Source organism: Pelodiscus sinensis, chromosome 15 (assembly GCF_052426305.1).
Source record: "Pelodiscus sinensis isolate ZL-2025 chromosome 15, ASM5242630v1, whole genome shotgun sequence".
Taxonomy (NCBI): domain Eukaryota; kingdom Metazoa; phylum Chordata; order Testudines; family Trionychidae; genus Pelodiscus; species Pelodiscus sinensis.
The window spans coordinates 12,992,755-13,013,527 of record NC_143066.1 but is presented as its reverse complement, the minus strand read 5'-3'; the positions used below and the strand labels follow the sequence as shown (position 1 = coordinate 13,013,527).

Genomic DNA, 20,773 nt, shown 5'->3' with positions numbered 1-20,773 from the left:
GTTGGAATCTATTTCTGGACAAAGCCAACTGCCAAATAGTTTAAGTATTGCTTTTAAAACAGTGTATGAAACACTAAACCTCAATTATTCAACTCAAGCCCAGCCACATCGGATCTCTACCCCTTCCTGCTTCTCCATGTGGGAACTAACAATACGGTCAAGAATGACCTTGAGCGGGTTACTGCAGATTATGTAGCACTGGGAAGAAGGATCAAAGAATTCGGAGCAACAAGTGGTGTTCTTGTCCATCCTCTCTGTTGAAGGGAAAGGACTGAGCAGGGATTGTCAAACTGAAGAAGTAAATGCGTGGTTACGCAGGTGCTGTCAGAGAAAGGGCTTTGGTTTCTTCGACCATGGGACTCTGTTCTGGGCACAGGGATTGTTAGGAAGAGACAGGATCCACCCAACAAAGTGAGGAAGGAGCATCTTCGCGGGCAGGCTTGCGAACCTAGAGAGGAGGGCTTTAAACTAGGTTCGTTCGGGGATGGTGACCAAAACCCTGAGGGAAGTGGGAAAGTTGAATACCGGGAAGTACTGCAAAGAGGAACGAGTAACAAAGGAGGACCCCTGATTCGAATGGAAAAGGTAGGGTGATCAACTGGTTTTCTGAGGTGTTTGTACACCAATGCAAGAACCCGGGGCAACAAACAGGGAGAACTGGAGGCCCTGGCTCAGTCCAAGAAATATGATTTAATTGGGATAACAGAGACTTGGTAGGATGACTCTCATGACTGGAGCGCTGTCATGAAAGGGTATAAACTGTTCAAGAAGAACAGGCAGGAGAGAAAAGGAGGAGGAATTGCATTATATGTAAGAGAGCACTTTGATTGCTCTGAATTCCAGAATATAGAGGGAGAAAAGCCTGTTGAGAGTCTATGGGTTAAGTTTAGAGGTGCAAACAACAGCAGTGATGTTGTGGTTGGTGTCTACTATAGGCCACCGAATCAGGTGGATGAGGTAGATGAGGCTTTCTTTGGACAACTAAGAGAAGCTTCCAGATTGCAGGCCCTGGTTCTCATGGGGGACTTTAATCACCCTGATATCTGTTGGGAGACCAATATGGCAGTACACAGGCAATCCAGGAATTTTTTGGAGAACGTTGGGGATAACTTCTTGGTACAAGTGCTGAAGGATCCGACCAGGGGCCATGCGCACCTTGACCTGCTTCTCACAAACAGGGAGGAACTAATAGGGGAAGTAGAGGTGGGTGAAAACCTGGGAAGCAGTGAGCATGAGATGGTAGATTTCAGGATCCTGACCAAAGGAAGAAAAGAGAGTAGTAAAATACACACCTTGGACTTCAGAAAAGCACACTTTGACTCCCTCAGAGACCTGATGGGCAGAATCCCCTGGGATGCTAACATGAAGGGGAAAGGAGTCCAGGAGAGCTGGCAGTATTTTAAAGAAGCCTTATTGAAGGCACAGAAAGAAACCATCGTGATCCGTGGCAAGAGAAGCAAACATGGTAGGAAACCAGATTGCCTTATGGGAGAAATCCTTGGTGAACTTAAGCACAAAAACGGAGCTTACAAAAAGTGGAAACTTGGACAAATGACCAGGGAGGGGTATACATGTTTAGCTTGAGAATGCCAGGGGGTTATCAGGAAGGCGAAAGCACAATTGGAATTGCGACTGGCAAAGGATGTGAAGGATAACAAGAAAGATTTCTACAGGCATGTTAGCAAGAAGAAGGTGATAAGAGAGGGTGTGGAGCCCCTACAGGATGAAGGAGGTAACCTAGTGACAGATGATGTGGGGAAAGCTGAAGTACTCAATGCTTTCTTTGCCTTTGTCTTCACGGACAAGGTCAGTTTCTGAACTAATGCGCTAAGTGATGCAAGATGGGATGAAGATGGACAGCCCTTAGTGGGTAAAGAACAGGTTAGGAACTATTTAGAAAAGCTAAACGTACACAAATCCATGGGTCCGGACTTAATGCATCCAAGGGTACTGAGGGAGTTGGCAAATATCATTGAGGAACCTTTGGCTATTATCTTTGAAAAGTCGTGGAAATCGGGAGAGATCCTGGATGATTGGAAAAAGACAAATGTAGTGCCCATCTTCAAAAAAGGGAAGAAGGATGATCCAGAGAACTATAGGTTGGTCAGTCTTACCTCGGTCCCTGGAAAAATCATGGAAGGGATCCTTAAGGAATCCATTTTGAGGCATCTAGAAGAGAGGAAAGTGATCAAGAATAGTCAGCATGGATTCACAAGTCGTGCCTGACCAATCTGATTAGCTTCTATGAGGAGGTACTGGCTCTGTAGACATGGGAAAGTCAGTGGATGTGATATAACTTGACTTTAGCAAGGCTTTTGATACAGTCTCCCACAATACTCTTGCCAGCAAGTTAAGGGAATGTGGATTGGATAAATGGACAGTACGATGGATAGAAAGCTGGCTAGAAGGTCGGGCCCGACAGGTAGTGATCATAGGCTCGATGTTAGGATGGCAGTCGATTTCTAGCGGAGTGCCCCAAGGTTCGGTTCTAGGACCGGTTTTGTTCAATATCTTTATTAATGACCTGGATGAAGGGATGGATTGCACCCTCAGCAATTTTGCAGATGACACTAAGCTAGGTAGATACACTCAAGAGCAAAGATAGGGTTCAGAGTGACTTACACAAATTGGAGGATTGGGCCACAAGAAATCTGATGAGGTTTAACAAGGACAAGTGCAGAGTCCTGTACTTGAGAGGGAAAAATCCCAAGCATTGCTACAGGCTGGGGAGCAACCAGCTAAGTAGTAGTTCTGCAGAAAAGGACCTGGGGGTTACAGTGGATGAGAAACTGGATATGAGTCAACAGTGTGCTCTTGTAGCCAAGAAGGCTAATGGCATATTAGGGTGCATTAGGAAGAGCATTGCCAGCAGATCCAGAGATGTGATTATTCCCCTTTATTCAGCTCTTGTGAGGCCACGTCTGGAGTATTGTGTCCAGTTCTGGCCCCCCCGGAACAAAAAGGATGTGTACACACTGGAGAGGGTCCAGCGGAGGGCAACCAAAATGATTAGGGGGCTGGAGCATATGACCTACGAGGAGAGCCTGAGGGAGTTGGGTCTGTTTAGTCTGCAGAAGCGAAGAGTGAGGGGGGATTTGATAGCAGCCTTCAACTTCCTGAAGGGAGGTTCCAAAGAGGATGGAGAGAGGCTGTTCTCAGTAGTGACGGATGGCAGAACAAGGAACAATAGTCTCAAGTTGCAGTGGGAGAGGTCCAGGTTGGATAATAAGAAAAACTATTTCATTAGGAGAATGGTGAAGCACTGGAATGGGTTACCTATGGAAGTAGTGGAGTCTCCATCCCTAGCGGTGTTTAAGTCTCGGCTTGACAAAGCCCTGGCAGGGTTGATTTAGTTGGGATTGGTCCTGCCTAGGGCAAGGGACTGGACTTGATGACCTTACGAGGTCTCTTCCAGCTCTAACGAAATACAGGTCTATGTAGCACTTTAAAGACTAACAAGATGGTTTATTAGATGATGAGCTTTCGTGGGCCAGACCCACTTCCTCAGACCACAGTACAAATCAACAATGGAAAATTAGACACCACCCTCTACAGAAAACCCACTGACTCATACAGTTACCTACATGCTTCCAGCTCCCATCCAGAACACACCATACGATCCATCAGCTATAGCCAAGCCCTTCGATACAACCGCATCTGCTCTAATCCCACAGACAGAGACCAGAAACTTCAGGATCTCTACCAAGCATTTATAAACCTCAACTACCCACCCGGAGAAATAAAAAAGCAAATTGAAAGAGCCAAACGAATACCTAGAAACCATCTACTACAAGACAGACCCAAGAAAACTAACAATAGAACACCACTTGTCATCACCTACAGCTCCCAACTTAAACCTGTCCAACACATTATCAATAGATTACAGCCTATACTGGAACAGGACACTAAACTCCAAGAAGCTCTGGGAGACAGACCTATAGTCTCCTATAGACAACCACCTAACCTCAAGATGATTCTTACCAACAACCACAGGACATACCACACTAATACCAACCCTGGTACTTTCCCTTGCAACAAACCCCGCTGCCAGCTTTGTCCACATATTCACTCTGCTGACACCATTATTGGGCCTAACCAAGTGAGTTATAAGATCAAGAATACATATTCCTGCGCCTCCAGAAATATAATCTATGCTATCATGTGCCGAAAGTGTCCGTCTGCTATGTACATTGGACAAACGTCTCAGACACTTCGCCAAAGAATCAATGCCCACAAAACAGACATTAGACAGGATCACAAAGAAAAAACAGTTGCTTGTCATTTCAATCAGAAAGGACACTGTCTGAATGACCTGCTAACCTGCATCCTACTTCAGAAGACATTCAAATCTGCACTTGAAAGGGAATCCTCTGAACTGGCATTCATGCTAAAATTCGACACTCTCCGCACGGGACTTAACAAAGACCCCAGCTATCTTACCCATTACAAAGATAGCTTCCCCCATTATCACCTCTAATTCTATTAACTCACAGACATCTCCCCTTCCCCACCTCTAATATCATTAACTCACTGGCATTCACCTTCCTCCTCCCCCCCCTCCCCCACATCCCCCTTCTGTTCTGTAATGTGATTTGTCCTTTTCATGTGTGTTCATTTTTTTTTTAAATTGTATCCTTTGGTATATATGGTTGTGACTATTTTCTTCCATTATTTGATCTGAGGAAGCGGGTCTGGCCCACGAAAGCTCATCATCTAATAAACCATCTTGTTAGTCTTTAAAGTGCTACATAGACCTGTATTTTGTTTCAGCTACACCAGACTAACACGGCTACATTTCTACCACTCTTCCAGCTCTATGATTCTATGACAGGAGAAAACTTGAGTGTTGAGTAAGAATGCCATACTGTGTCAAACCAATAGCAAATCTAGACCACTATCCTCTCTTTCAATGGAGGTCATTGCCAGACGCTTCAAAGAGATCAGGGCAATTATCAAGTGTTCCATTCCCTGTCATCCAGTCCCAGGTTATTGAGTTACATCCTTGACCATCGTAGTCAATAGCCATACGTGGACCTAACCTCAAGGAACATATTCATTTTCTTTCTAAATTGAATTATACTTTTGGCCTTCACAGTATCTCCATTGGCATCCACAGGCTGATTGTGCATTGTGTGAAGAAGTACTTCCTTTTGTTTGTTTTAAACCTGCTGAGTGTTTTCATGTGGTGCCTCTGGTTCTTGTGTGTTGTAAAGAGATAAATAACGCTTCCCTATTCACCTTTTCCACAGCATTAAAGATTTTATCATTATTCCCCATTAGTCACCTATTTTCTAAGATGAACAGTCCTATCTCTCCTAATATGAAAGCTGTTTCATATCTCTAATCATTTTTATTTTACTTCTGTGTCTTTTCCAATTCTAATATATCTTTTTTTGAGATGGGGCAATCACATGCGCATGCAGTGTTCAAAGTATAGACTCTATACTATACTACATACACTGTGGATATATATAGTATCATTATAATATTTTCTTTCTTCATAGCTATCCCTTTCCTAATGGTTCCTAATATTATACACTTTTTTGACTGCTGCTGCACACTTACAGGATGTTTTCAGAGAATTATCCACAAGTCTAAAAGAAGGATGTTAACTATAATTTAATTGACTAATTTGAGTAGTCGATGGAATTTCCATTCACTACATGATTAGTAGATAAGGACTCGTGCCACACTCAGGAACTAACCTGGCAGACTCTTATTACATTTAAATAGCAGAGTCACAGTGTCCTAGGGGTGGCACAAACTGGGACCGATAGTTGCTCTGATCACCTCTGGAGCCTTTTTAAAAAATCATCATTACATCAGCTATCCTCCAATCATCAGACACAGAGACTGATTTAAGTAATAAGTTACATACCACAGTTAATACTTTTGCAATTTCATATGTGAGTTCCATCTGAGCTTTTGGGTGAATACCATCTGGTCCTGATAACTTACTCCCATTTAATTTATCAATTTGTCTCAAAACCACTTCAATGGAGACCTGAATTTGGGACAGTTCCTCAGATATATCACCTAAAACAATGGATCAGGTGGAGAACCCCCCCCTACCATCCTCTGCAGTGAAGACAAATGCAAAACAAACAAACAAATAAAAAACTGCCTTGTCTTCTTTGAAAGCTCTTGATCATTCAGTGGCCCCAGTGACTGTTTGGCAGACTTCCTGTTTTCTGTACCTGAAGTAGTACATGTACAAGGTTTGGGGTGCAAGGGAAGGTGAGGACTCCTTCCCCTCATCCCAAGTTTGGTTTTTTGTTTTGGGTAGTTGAGCTGCTCAAGAGGCTAGTTTCTGAGGGACCTAAACCATCTCTTCTTCACTCTGCAGGGTGAGATATGCATAAAAGCAGTTCTTCTGGCCTCATCCCTGGTCCTCCAACACCCAGTCCTCATACATGTCCTTCTTCTTGCTACCCCTGAAGTGCTATTGAACAGGGCTCCATAGATTGACAACTCCTCAAAATCCCCTAAATCCAAATAATCATTTATGGCCAATCATTTCTGCTAGAAAGGGGCCCTCTAAAGCTCAGATAAAGGAGTTGGATTTGCCACCAAAAGATTGTTTTGATTCACTTATTTTATAAATTGGAACAGTAAACATCAGAAGAGGAAAAGACCATTTAGACCAGGAGCGGGGAACCTCAGGCCATTGGGGAGCCTGTGCTGGTGCTCCACAGGGCTGAAGCACACAAAATCTACTAGCCTGGGCCCCCTATGTTCTGGTGTGTGAGGGGAATGTGAAGAGTGTCTTATTCCTTTTCAGTCAGGAGCTTCTCACATTGCTTCTCACTTGTGTGCAGCCTCTCACTGATTATTCTGTGGGTCAGCATCCTCAACCCAAAAAAGGATCCCAACCCCTGATTTAGACCATCCAATTCACCCCTTCCAGTACAAGGTTACTCCCTACAGTAGATTTTCTAGCTCTTAAAGCCATCTAAAGCTAGGTTGCCCAAAGTGCTTTCCTTAGAAGAAACAAAAGACAGAACTATGTCCTTAGAGGAGACTGTGAAATTGCATCTCCCAGCAATCTCTTTAATACCACCTAGTCATACCCCCTTTTATCTGCTTCTAATGCCTCTTCTCCAGACTGGTATGGATGTTTCTGAACACTTGTGAAACACATGGATGGATCTGGGGGGATGTGGACAATGAAATAATTGGCAGGAGACATGACAAAGCTCTGGTTGGATTGATTTAGTTGGGACTGGTCCTGCCTTGGGCAGGGGGCTGGATTTGATGATTTCCTGAGGTCTCTTCCAGCTCTATGATTCTATGAATTGCTCAGCAATGTCTCTTTCTAGAAGTTAAAAACCAACAAATGGTCTGGTATCACTTAATAGACTAACAAAACATGTATCACAAGCTTTCGTGGGCACAGTCCACTTCTTCAGATGACCAGAGTTTTGAGTTTAGGATGTGCAGACCCAAAATAAATAGGGGAGAAGGGGAAAAAATGGAAAGAGGAGGGAAACAAGGAGCAGAGGGTATGAAAATATCAAAGGGAAAACCAAATAGGCAGAACTGGTAACTGGTTGCAGTGGAGCATTGCTGGCATATGATGGCATAGATCAGCCGCGGTGCCAGCTCTGTCCACATATCTATACAAGCACATTCATCACTGGAGCCAACAACATATGCTACCAAATCAGATAATTTAACTACACATCCAGTAATTTGATCTATGCCATCAAATGCCAGCAATGCCCCACTGCTATATATATATATAAATATATATATTGGACAAACTGGACAGTCCCTATGGGAAAGAATCAATGGATACAAATCAGATATACATAAAGGGAACATACAGAAGCCTGTTGGGGAAAACTTCAATCTACTAATCACTCTTTAAAAGTTCTTCGAGTGGCTGTCTTGTCACAAACCAATTCCACTAGCCAAATACACAGAGGTGTTGGAATTACAATTCATCCACAAATTCAATTCTCACACTGATGGCCTCAATCGAGATGAGGGATGGCTGGAACATTATCAACCTAACATTCAATGAAGGTGCCAACAGCTCTTTGCCTGCATAGATTCTTGCATGAGTACCCTTCCTCTCCAATTGCTATCCTATGAGCCTTATCTGCTTCTTTTAACTATCCAATCTTTAGGTGCTCATAGGTTACCAGTTCTGCCTATTTGGTCTTCCCTTTGATATTTTCATACCCTCTGCTCATTTCCCACCCCATTCCTTTTTTTCCCCTTTCCGACTCTCCCTTCTCCATTTATTTTGGGTCTGCACATCCTAAACTCAAAACTCTGGTCATCTGAAGAAGTAGACTGTGCCTACGAAAGCACATGAAACCATCTACATGTTGGCTACATCTAGATTGGCGTGATTTTCCGGAAATGTTTTGAATGGAAAAGTTTTCCGTTAAAAGCATTTTCAGAACAGAGTGATTAGATTGGCACGGATGCTTTTCCGCAAAAGCACTTTTTGCGGAAAAGCATCCGTGCCAATCTAGACGTGCTTTTCCGCAAAAAAGCCCCAATCGCCATTTTTGCGATCAGGGCTTTTTTGCGGAAAACAAATCTGGGCTGTCTACTCTGACCCTTTTGCACTAAACTTTTGCGCAAAAGGACTTTTGCCTGAACGGGAGCAGCATAGTATTTCCACAAGAACACTGACAATCTTACATGAGATCGTCAGTGCTTTTGCGGAAATTCAAGTGGCCAGTGTAGACAGCTGGCAAGTTTTTCCGGAAAAATGGCTGATTTTCCGGAAAAACTGGCCAGTCTAGACACAGCCCTTGTGTTAGTTTATAAAGTGCTACCTGACCATTTGTTGTTTTTTAAGTTTACTGTGTACAGACTAACTTGGCTACCCCTCTGAAGTTTCTTTCTAGAAGGTAAAGCTAAAAGAGAAGAGACAAGCCAGATTCCTTCTTATCAAATACAGCAGCTTTCTTGTGTCAGGCCTTATCCCCCACCATGCCAGAGAGAGGGCTGGAGGTGGTCTCTGACAAGGGCCATGAGCAGAGGCTCCTTGCAAAGGCCTGGGGAGGGAGCCGCATATTCCCTAGAGCAATGCCACAAGAGGTTCTGTCAAGGAGCAGCCTCAGGTCCCCTGCCACAAGCCAGAGGACGCCTTGGCGGGAGCCGGGTCTCTCCCCGAAGGCAGGCCCTGACTGGGACCAGGGCCCCGGGAAGAAGCCAGCAGGCTCGTGGAGGGGCAGGCTGCGCGGGCAGGGGTGTTGGGTGGAGCGGGGCCTCTCTCCGGGAGACTAGCTCCTAGCAAAGGGCCCGCTGAGAGGAGGCTCTCCCGGGCAAAGGCTTTGGGAGGAAGCGGGCGGTGCAGCACGTCGGGCTGGATGGAGCCCGTGTAACTCCTCCCCTCCACTCCAGCCTCCTGTGGCGGCGGCGGCGGCCCAGCGTTGCTCCCCCTCCCCGGCTGGCTGAGCGCCGCTGCCCCCCATGCGGATGTGACATTTCACGGCGCTACCGCGGCCGCCATTTTGAGAGACAGAGAGAGAGGCAGAGAGAAGCCCTGGCGCCTGCTACGCTCCCCATAGAGGCGGCGGCGGCGGAGCAGCAGCTGCAGCGGCGAGCCGGGCGCAGGCAGCAGGGAGGCCTGCAGGCCGGGAGCAGGGCCCCAGCCTCGAGTGAGAGGCTTCCTGGGGAGCCGGGGGCTCGCGGCGCCTCCCCAACTCTCACCGCAGCAGGGACACCCGGCGGGGGAGGGGGAAGCGCCGGGCCCTAACTCCTGATCTCCCGGCCCCCGAGGAAGCCGCCGCGCCCGGCAGGTTCCCTCCTTCCCACCCGCTTCCCCCGACCGGTGCCGCCGCCGAGATTGGGCGAATAGCGAGCAAATACGTGCGCGTCTCGCTGCCTCCTCCGGCCGCCCGCTCCCTGCCCGCTGGAGCCCAGCCGCAGCCCCCCGAGGCTGGTGCCCAGGCCCCGCCGCTGCCCAGGCCCCGCCGCCCCTCCGCTCTCTGCCCTCCCACCACAGGCCTGCAGCCCTCTGCAGGAAAGGCCCAGGCAGCCGCCGCGGAGCCAGAGCCTCAGCCCGACATGAACCACCACCAGCAGCAGCACCAGAAGCCCGGGGAGCAGCAGCTGAGCGAGCCCGAGGACATGGAGATGGAAGGTAAAGAGGGGCTAGAGCAGGCAGCGCAGGCGGCCCCGGCTTCCCTGAAGGCACCTTCCGCCTCCGGGGACCCGGGCTCGCTCCCATTCCCTTTACTGTCACCCCACAACAGCTCCAAACTCCCTGGTTTTAGGTAATCGGCTCAGGCTTCTTCCCTACCTAACACGCCCCCTCTGGGGTCCCCTCTTCTTCCCTGCACGCGAGACCGGGGGGAATGGAGCAGAGCTGATGGCCCGGCCTGCGAGACACCTGGAAGCGAGGACTCCCCGGGGGCGCGGTGGAGGCATTATCTGTACTCCCGTGAAGGGGGGAATTAGGGAAAGTTTAGTGCATGGAAACTATGACTGAGAGGGCTGTAGTGTCTGTACATGGGGCTGAGAGACATTGGAGGGGATAGCTGAACGCGAATATATTCAGGGAGGAAAATTTGGGGTACACATCTGCCATAAGGCTGAGAGTAATGTCCGGGGCCTCTCGAAAAGGGGGCAGGGTTTCCCGACTGAAGTAAAGGTTTGATTTGGTGGGCGGCCGTGACACTCAGGCAGATATGTTCTCTGTAAATGGGGTTTAATGGGGGGGGGGGGGGGAGAAGAGGAGAGCATTGATGGTCCAGAGCCCAGTTAATAAGGAGATGGCTCTTTTGTAAAACCTCGGCCGAGTTAGGACTCATTCTGTGCTGTCTGCAAAGGAGGGGCTGGAGATTGGGATGATAAGGAGCTGTGCTCTCGGAGGTGCGTGACCCTAAAGTGGAAGCTTTCTTCCTAGGCCTATGAGATTATTTTAACGGGAGAGGGGCTGATCCTGTTGGAATTGAGCTGTATATGGGAGGGGAGAGGTTCCTAGTAGCGATGCGGCTGTGACTCCTGAATGGGCTGCTAGAAGGGGTGCGAAGGTTTGTGTTTTTTCTCGATTGATTCTTTTCCCAGTAGGTGAGCGATGAATTTGGGGGAGGGGGGGTGCGAGGGAGGGTCATCGGGCCTCGCGATGCGTGGTTTTACAGATTGCTTTCTCAGAGTAGACTTTAGTAGTGCCTCTCAGCTTTATTTTCCTCCGAGTGGATCCGGCCCCTGTATTTCTGTAGTCGCCTTCCCCGCCCCCCTCTTCGGTGTTGACTCTGAGAGCCGCGCGGCAAGGTTTTGCCTTGCAGCCCTTCCATTGTATCTGCACACAGCCTGCCACGCGAGATGCTCGCCATTTTTAATTGGGGCACTGATCTGAGGGTTATTTACAGAAAAGGCATCAGGACCGGGCCTAGCGCTGGTTTCTGTGGCCATGTGTAGCTCTCACGTATTCAGGAGATCCTGATCTTGCACAGTCATGCCGTTGGTCTAGGTGTTTTGGGGTGGGGGGGGGGAAGGAAGAGGTTACTACATTTCGAGTCTTGCACTTTAACCCAGACCTGTAACTTCAAACGGCCCTGTTTAGGATAAAGTCAACCGTACTTTTTATTCATTTGGGTGTGTAAGAATCTCTTAATCTGACATTGTATTGGGAGAACACATCGTGTTGCTATTATAGGAGATGTGTAAACACCTTACCAGAAACAAATAATGAATTCCAGTCATACTACCCTAAACTCTTTGTATTATTTATATTAATGGTATTTTGTCTTGCTGATCAAACATATGAATTCACCTCAGTACTGCTTAAAAGGTGTTAATCATGTTGATATGAATACCTACATTCACAAAGGACAGTTATCAGAAACTAGATTAGTTGAGAAATATCAACAATTGTTTTAGCAAACTTAGAATCTTCTACAACAAATTATCACTATGATTAATAAAGCTATTTTACTGGAAGTTAGCCACTACTCACTATATTTATTTATGAGAGAGGCATTCTGTGAAACCCTTCTTTTTTAAACTTAAGACTTTAATACACAGTATCATAGATGAAGCTAGGGATGGTGTTGTTAAATATTGGTTAACTAAATAGTCAGTTAACCTCATGAATTCTTATCGGTTACTCGACTATTCTATAGACCCCGGTGGTGGGACTGGCAGCTAGTGCACTCTGGCCCCACTCCCAAGGAGCCCTCTGCCTCTCCATGCTGCTGCCTTTCCATGGCAGCAGCACAAAGGGAACTAGTTTAAAAACCAGCTCTCCCCTCATGGACCAGCTGCTTGTCATCCCACGCTACTGCCTCTGATACAGAAGCAGCAAGTGCGGTGTGGCAGCAGCCCCTATCTGGGGGAGGGATGGCAGGACTGAGCTCCCAGACCCAGCGTGAGCCAGAACTGAGCTGGGCTGCTTGCCCGCCTGTCTCTTAATACACATTAAATGCAGAGCTGTAGTGGGGGTAGGTCCCCATCTCCCTCCCCGCGTGAGCCAGGACTGAGCTGGGCTGCTGGCCAGCCTGCTAAAAAATTTCCTGGCAAGGGGATATGGGGGGATGCATTCATGTAGTCTGTAGCATTAGCCTGTGAGCTTTTGCTCATTGGTTAATTGGTTGCATCCCTAGATGAAACACATTATATGCTATTTCAGTGACTTTGTTTAAAAAATATACCAAAGACTGTCCTCAAATTGCTATATGTGGATTTTTTTGCTTGTAACATCGAGACACACATGGTGAATTGGTTTAAAAAAATACCCATTCAAACCTATTTGTGTCTATGCATAAACATAGCATCTTGTATATGAGTTTTCCATCAGAATGTGTAATAGCCTCCAGCTATCAGATTTGCTTTCAATATTCATTTCTGTTCCCTTAGAGTATTGACAATGCTTAATGGTTCTCTGATTTGTATGGGTTTCATCCTGTAATGTGCTGGGCATTCTGTAGTGTGCTGAGGACTTTCAAAACCCATTAAAGCCAGTGAATGTGAAAGGTGTACAGTATGTTGCAGGGTTAAGTCCTGTAAGCAGAGAGAATAGAATTCTGTACAGGTAAGCCGAAGTCTTTTGGTGAGCCCAACAACTTTACACTAAGCATTCCCGCTTACAAATTGTGTGGATGTATCACAATTCTCAAGTCTCAATACAGCAGTATTCCAGAAGTGTATTCAAGCCCTCCATAGGCTGGTGAAATTCACACCAATATAATTCAGAATTATATGAATATACTAATCTGTTTACGAGAATTTGCTTGTGCTAATGGAAATCTTAAGAGTTTAGATTGTATACATTTTTGGAGTGTCTGATTTTCATGGGCAATGATTTTAGGTACACTACTAGATCATTTAGTCTGTACTCTTGATCCCTTTTTACTGTAGGAGATGTAATTTCTTCTATGTGTTCAGTTATTTTGCTTTAAAGAACTGTGTTCAACCTTTTATGGATTTAGATATTTTCTTGAGGAGAGGAAATAGATTATTCGGAAATTGAGAAATGTATTTAATGCAACACAGTTCTCAAATCTCCACACTTATGCATGTTAAGTCTAGTTATCCATTGAGAGATCAGATTAGATTTAGGAAGTATGTGAAGAATGTATGATAGAAAACTGAATGCACATTTTTACTTTTGAATTATGTGAAGTGTCCTCACTTATTTGCTGTGCACCAGTGGAACTATTTTTTTGCCTGTTTGAATGTGACACTTGGTGAAGTCTTGCTTACTTGCTTTTGTGATCCAGTTAACATCTGATCTTATAGGCCAGAAAGTGTAAATTTCAGAAGTGGTAGACATTCAGGAAGATCAGATTGTAAAAAGAAATACTAAAAACATATTTTTACTTTAAAGGTAGGAAAGATGTAATTTAGTCAGAAAGTATGGAAGTGGAATAAGGAGGCCTTGATAAAGAGTAAGTATTTATAAGGCTATAGGGTACGTATTCTAACCCATTTGCTGTATTATATTGAACAGAATGGTGCAATGTTGTGAGTTGGTTTCATTATACATGTTCTTGAGGCAATGGTGGCTGACATTTTAGCCATGTTTATTGTGATTCAGTATGGTTCCTTGCTGAGCTATATATTTTAAATGTAGAAATTGTGTGGGAAAAAAAATAATGCAGTTTAGTAAATGTTGACCTTTTCTGTGTATCTGTTGTAAAGACATCAAATAGTGCTTGGCTTATTGTTTTTTTTAAATTCTAAAACTAAATTCTAGATAAAGTTTTGTAAAATCATATAGCAAAGGGAAATCCTAAGATTCTGATGTTACTACTATATAACTTGCTTCCAAGGTAAATTGCATACTCAAAGTACTTGATGTTTTTATAGCCCATTACATTAATCCATACAATGCTTTCCCTTAAGAGACTATTTTACAGCCTAATTGATTTAGAAGGTGTTCCTGTTGTAGTTTCCATTTTCTTATATTAACTACTGCTCACTACCCCAGTTATGTTGCACATCATAGAAAGTAAATTTCTCTCTTTGGTGATAGCACCCTTTATACAATTGTAGACTGTGGTAGGGTAGATTAATTTTCATCAACTAATCAATTAGGCGATAAGGGCACCTCCACCTTTGAAGTGTAGCAACAGCCCCACGGGGCTGTGGGGTGTCAGGCTTCACGACTTGCCAGCTGACCCCAGGCTGCATGTGGCTTTTTGCAGCGGCATACGGAGCTCAGGGTCTGGTCCCAGGCTGTACATGGCACTGCTGCTTTGAAGCACCCCTCCTTTCGCTGCCTCTTTCTGATAGAGGCAGCAAGAGTGGGGGGAAAGCGACTTGGATAGTCGACTAGTCATTCACATCCCTAGACTATGGTACCTTCCTTAATCCTGTTTAGTCAATTCCAATTGACCATTTTTAATTTTTCCTAATGTGTCAATTACTCTAATTTTCTTATCACTCTTGAATGCTTTTCCATGAACTTCTTCATATATGTCTATTTTGAATTGCCCAAAACTAAAGGTAATATTCCATGTGAGTTCACACCAGAGTCATTGAGAGAACAGGGAGGGGAAAACTTACTGTGGAAAATTGCATCTGCATCTGAAACTTAAAACTGTGGGGGTTTTTTTGTTGCTGTCATATCATATTGTAAGTTGCTGATTACTATAATACTATGATTTCTTAGGAGATTTCTGTCATATACTGTATTTGTTGTGTTTTTTTCTTATATGCATTAGCTTTCATTTTTCAAAGTTATATTACATTTTATTTTTTGTCTATCTAATATTTACCCCCTTTAACTATTTTGCCCTTATGAGTGTTCTTAACTTTTCATAATTTAATATCTACACAAATACTTAATGTAGTGTTCATTCCACATCAGATAATATATTTTATGAAATACAGTGAAAATGCCATTGAATTTTTTTGTCTGTGTGGTGGTTTTTGTCTCTGTTGAAGCCCAAGAATAATTTCCATATAATGCCATTATTTTAGTTAGAGAGAACTGAATGGAAGTGTTTTTGAGGCTTCTCAGCATTGCACTTTAATTAGTTTAAAAGAATCAGTTCCAGACTCCCTTCTTTGTTGTGTCTCCCCCACTATCTCTTGTACGGGGTTACCAGCTTGGTTGTGATTAACTCAGGTTATAAACTTGATCTACTTTGGGGTTTATAGACATTAAATTCAGCTTGTGAACCTGGGTATCTTCCGTATCCAACTCCCTCTCCCTTGACATTTTCTCTGAGATGGGATATAAAAGTGAAATTAGGCTAGAGGTTTAATGGCAGTGCATCCAGGTAAAGAACCCAGCCTTAGTCCATTGTTCCCCTTAACAGCAATGTTTAGGGCCCTTCTTGAGGCAGTGCACTTGACCCTGGGAAAAGAGTATGTGTGTTGCATCACTTTTAGATGACTACTTCATACCAGCTGAGGGAAGTATATCAGGGTCTTTTACCAGAGGATGGATATATAGAGTCATAAAAGATTAGGGTTGGAAGAGACCTCAGGGGGTAATCTGGTCTAACCCCCTGCTCAACCTCAGCATCTGGGCAGTAAAATGGAATAGAGTTAGACTCGGGAATTATTCTGGGAATGAAAAAGTGAAAAACTAAAACATTGCTGGATGAGAAATAAAATGGGTAAAATCTAGGGAGGCAGATGAAAAGACAAAGCTAAGCAAATAGATTAATTTTAAGGTGTGAAGGAGGACATTTTCAAAAACTCAGATTTACCTTTTTTTCATCTCCTTTTCATAGTTGAGTGTGTGGGGATTCACCGTATCCAGAATAAGATATACTCCCTGTCATTTCTAGGGCACTGTCCTAACATAACTGAAATCATCTATGTGAAAGCATTGCAACCCCATACATCGGGGTCTCAAACTCTTCAGGCCATCCCTGACCAGAGCAGTTGTGCAATCTGGCTCAGGAATCCCAGAGAGAGGCAGTGCATGTCTGTTTCCATCCCCCTAAATCCCACCCCTTCCTGCTATTCCAGGCAGGAGCTGCTTGAAAGTGGAGTGAGTGCACTTCTGTTGCTGGGAGGAATTAAGGGGAGCCAGTTGCTGCTGTCATCCCGTACCAGCCCTCCTCTCTCCCTGGTACTACCCAAGGCCCTGTCCCTAGGGGATGGGATGCTGTGGGAGAGGACAGGGTGATGGCAAAAAGGAGACAGGAACAGACAGGCCCATGGGGACTCATGGGCTGGATTGTGCAACTACTCCAGCTGGGAGTGGCCCATGGGCCAGGAATTTGAGATCCCTGCTATACATATTTGAAATTGTGATAGTCTTTGCATCTGGTTTCATTAAATCAGTTGTGTAATAAATCTGTGTAGTACATCTAAACAGCAGTGAAACCAGTTCAGCCAGTATATGTTGCATGATATCATAGTATATTTGTAAGTAATTCAGGGCGCGTATGGGATAAATAAATGGGTTTAGAGTTCGTGACTTGTCAATCAGTTTTGTGGTTGCTCTTTTTTTAATCATTCTGCACTTTTAAGTTTTGTTTTCTTCATGTGGATGAAGAAAATGCTAAGAACTTTAAAACTCTTTTGGGGTTAAAATTATTGATGAGAATTATGAATATATTTGTGTAGTGCTGATGTACTTAAAAGATTTGCAGGATGCAAAATAAAAGAACACTTAGCATGTTTCGTTCAAAAATACTTATTTTTCCAAAGTTTCAGTCTGCATACATTATCTTGTTACTGATAAACTTGCATAGTGAAGTGGGTTTATTTTCCCCAGAACTTCTGGAGGAGAGCGGGGTGCAGGGGCAGGGCATGTTGACCAGTAAGTGAATCCATTAAATAGGTATGCTTGCTTTAAAACTTCTGCTGGTTACTTATGTGGCTTATGTATTGGTGAAATTGTTTCAGTAGTTTGAATGTGTAACTAGTAGCCAGTGTAACAATAAGTAAACACACAAAGTAGTTTTGCAAGATGGAGTTATTGCAACAGAATATATAGCTGTTGGTACATTGTTGTAATAGGCTTGGATTTAATCTTAAGTATTGTCTCTGCTTTCTCCATGAATTAGCTGATATAAAAGAATTTAAACAGTGCAACTTCAGAAGCTCTGAAGAAATTGACTTTTTGGAATAACCTGCAATCTCAAGAAAGAATATTGAGTGTGGGGAGAATCTGTTCTATTTTTCCATTCATAATTGCCTTACCTTATTAGAACACTGTTCTTGTGAACTGGAAAAAGTTCAGCTTCAAAAGAAGTAGCAAACTTTAGAACTCTGTAAACACAATGTAAAAATAAACAAATTGAGGCCTGGGGAAGCAGTTTCTCCAATTACTTTGATTGTAAAATGTCTTCAAGAGAGTTGGTTGGGTTTTTTTAGGAAATAAAAGCACTTCTAAAATGATCTTAGTATCAGATTTCTTGTAAAGGTTGTTTTATAGGTTCTGTGCATAGACATAAGCATATATATGCTATGGCTGCAGACTGTACAAAACAAAATTTAAGTGTTGGACCACCTATACAAAAACTACTTCAGAACAAACCATTTCAAGGCTAATTAGAACATATAAGTAAATATTCCTAAACTTTTGTATTGGATCGGCATGTACTCAGTATAACATATCAGTTTATGTATGTGACGTTTGCAATGTTCTCCTAATTCAGGGGCAGGTAAAATATGGCTTGATCTGGCCTGCCAAACCACTGGATCCAGCCCATGGTATCTCTGCCAGCTTCCCAGTGTGCTCCACCTCTGCATGCTGGTCAGAGCAGCTCTCTGAACACTGGAAGCCTGATGGAAGTGGAGAGGGGGGAAGAGGCTTTGTGTACTGTCCCTGCCCCCATCAAAATCTTGCAGCTCCCATTAGCCAATTTCCAGCCAATGGGAGCTGCCTTTTTGCAGGACAGGCAGTGTGCGAAGTACCTCTTCCCCTCTCTAGGTTCCCAGTGTTCATCACTACACATGGCCCCTGCATCTGGTGCAGGGACATGGAAGGCAGGGACCCTGGCTGAGGAACCAGCTGGGCAGCTGGTAAGCATCTTCTGGACAGTGCCTGCCTCTGGCACCCCAGCTACTACCTCCCCAACCCTCTGCTTCTCTCCTGCACCCCTACTCCATGTAACACAGACCCTCTGCTCCTGCACCTATACCCTCTTTTACACCCCCTCCTTCAGGTCACAAACCCCTCCCAGACCTTGCACCCCAATTCTCCGACCCCTGATCACAACCCAAATCTCTGCCCCAGGTCACAACCCCATCTCAGATCCTGCATCCCCTCCTTTGAGTCAGAATCCTCTCCTGCACATGTATCTCCCTCCCGAACCTGGCACCCCCTCTTGCACCCCAGTCTGCTGCCCCAGATACCACACCCCCTCCTGGACACTAATCACTTACCCCAAACTCATCTTCACCCAACCTCCAGCCCAGACACCAAACCTCCTCCATCCTTTAATCTTAAACAACATCACACTTCGTAACCTAACTGTTCTCTGATGTCTTGAAAGTCTGAAGTCTTGGACTTTGTCAGGCTAAGGGGAAAAGCAAGTAGAGGGATCCTGGCAGAATGTGCCAGCAACCTCCTATTAAAACCAGGTGACTGATTTCAGGCATTTCAGCTGATTTGTTTTTGACTGGCATAAGGGGAGAAAGAAGCAGTCATTCAAGTAGCAAGGTCCCAAATTACTCAGGAGTTTATGCATCAGAACCAACACATTAAGATGTGCCCAGAAATAAACTGTAGGCCATTCAGTAATGTACTCCTTATGCAATACGGCCTTGTGATTGAGCTGACACATTTTGCATTAGCCACGGTCTTCAGAATTACTACAAAATATATTTACATCCTGTAAGAAGCATTCATTTAGTGCTTGTTACAATGATAACCAGTTTGTTTCTCTGCACTTTATTTTATTGTGATGAGTTAGTTGTAGGAGGAAGAAATGGGGGAAAGATAAAGTTTATAAAAGAGGAGTTCTCCATGCCAAAACTGGATTTCCTTAAATTAGGGGATCAGATACACTAATACAGATGTCTTTTTGCATCAGTACAGCCTGTCTCCAACTTACGAACTGGTTACGGACCAAGCAATTGGTAGTAACTCGGTTTGTTCGTAAGTCGGATCCCATTGAGTTACACGCGACCATGCTGTTTATAAGCGTGGATCGCGTTTGTAACTCGGGGTCCGCCATTTATGACATTTTTGGTCGTAACTGTGAACGGTCGTAAGTCGACCGTTCGCAACTCGGGGACCGGGTGTACACCGTAGGAAGCATAAAGGAGAAAAGGAAAATAGACAGGGCATAATGTAGCTGGTCAGCATACTTGTTTCATTGATAACCGTGATTGCTGTTCAATTAAGTTTGATCTCATAATAGTGATTCTGCAAGATGTAACACAAGGATAAACTCTTTAAAAGGGTGGTGGTTTCTTAAAGACCGGGCTATCCGTAATCTCATTTCTGTATTTTTATATAAAGTGCCATGGGTTATCCTGGGGATTAGACTAAATGAGTAAGGCTGATACCAGGGAAATTGAATCTAATGCTATAGTATACCAGTTAAATATCTTTGGGAAGTGTCTGGGAGGGAGGAGTCAAATCAACACAGATTCATGTTCATGTCATAAAACCTTTCTAGCCTTTTGAGAGACTTTTTTTAACACTTAAAAAACAACAAACAGTCTGGTAGCACTTTAAAGACTTAACAAAACATGTAGATGGTTTCATGAGCTTTTGTGGGCACAGCCCATTGCTTCAGGTGACCAGAGTGCTGGATGTTCAGGACCAAAATAAATAGGAGAAAAGGGAGGAGGGGTGGAAGAGGAAAAAATGGAAGTGGGGGAGGGGCGGAGAGGAGGCAGTGGGTAAAAATTATCCAGGGGAAAGCAGAGCTGGAATGTAATAGGAAAAACAAATAGTCTATAAGTACCTAAGACTGGATATGAATATAACTTTGATTTTAGGTTAAGATTTTGATAAGGTCCCTTCATGAAAAATGGGGAAAAGAAAATAACAGCAGGCTAGAGGGGAATCTTGAATTTGTTGGGCTGAATTTATTCGATGCAAAGTTCATTAAAGTCAGTGGGACTAGTACACTTGATTTAAATAGATTTTGTATCTGGCCTGATTGTTAAGAAACAAAATCATAGTGATGACCGCTCCTTTGATTAAAGAGGGCTTCATAGTGAAATGCCCCAGAACACTAGTTGTAAATGTATTGCAAGTTGAACCCAACCAGAAAATATTCTGGACCACAGGAGGTAAATATTGTCTAGCAGCATTACCAACACTTCCACTGCTTACTGGGCTGTTAGAGGACATTTAGGGGTAAATTAAAGCTAAATAGCACCACAGAACACTAAGAGCTTGGACTGGTGGCTGTAAATACACTTTATAGGTCCACAG

The 20,773-nt window shown here is 44.2% G+C and overlaps 1 protein-coding gene across 2 annotated transcripts in view; it reads left to right on the top strand.

Moving 5' to 3' along the window:
- USP7 (ubiquitin specific peptidase 7) overlaps window positions 1–20,773 on the top strand; it is a 217,355-nt gene that overhangs the window by 45,139 nt on the left and 151,443 nt on the right. The window contains exon 1 of one of the 2 annotated variants that reach the window (XM_006124597.4): window positions 9,254–10,108. The exons of the other annotated variant lie outside the window; for it this stretch is intronic. Coding sequence (XP_006124659.2) covers window positions 10,033–10,108 — 76 coding nt within the window. The 5' untranslated portion in view covers window positions 9,254–10,032. Of the gene's footprint in view, window positions 1–9,253; window positions 10,109–20,773 lie in introns of those variants that run through there. 2 annotated transcript variants of the gene reach the window in all.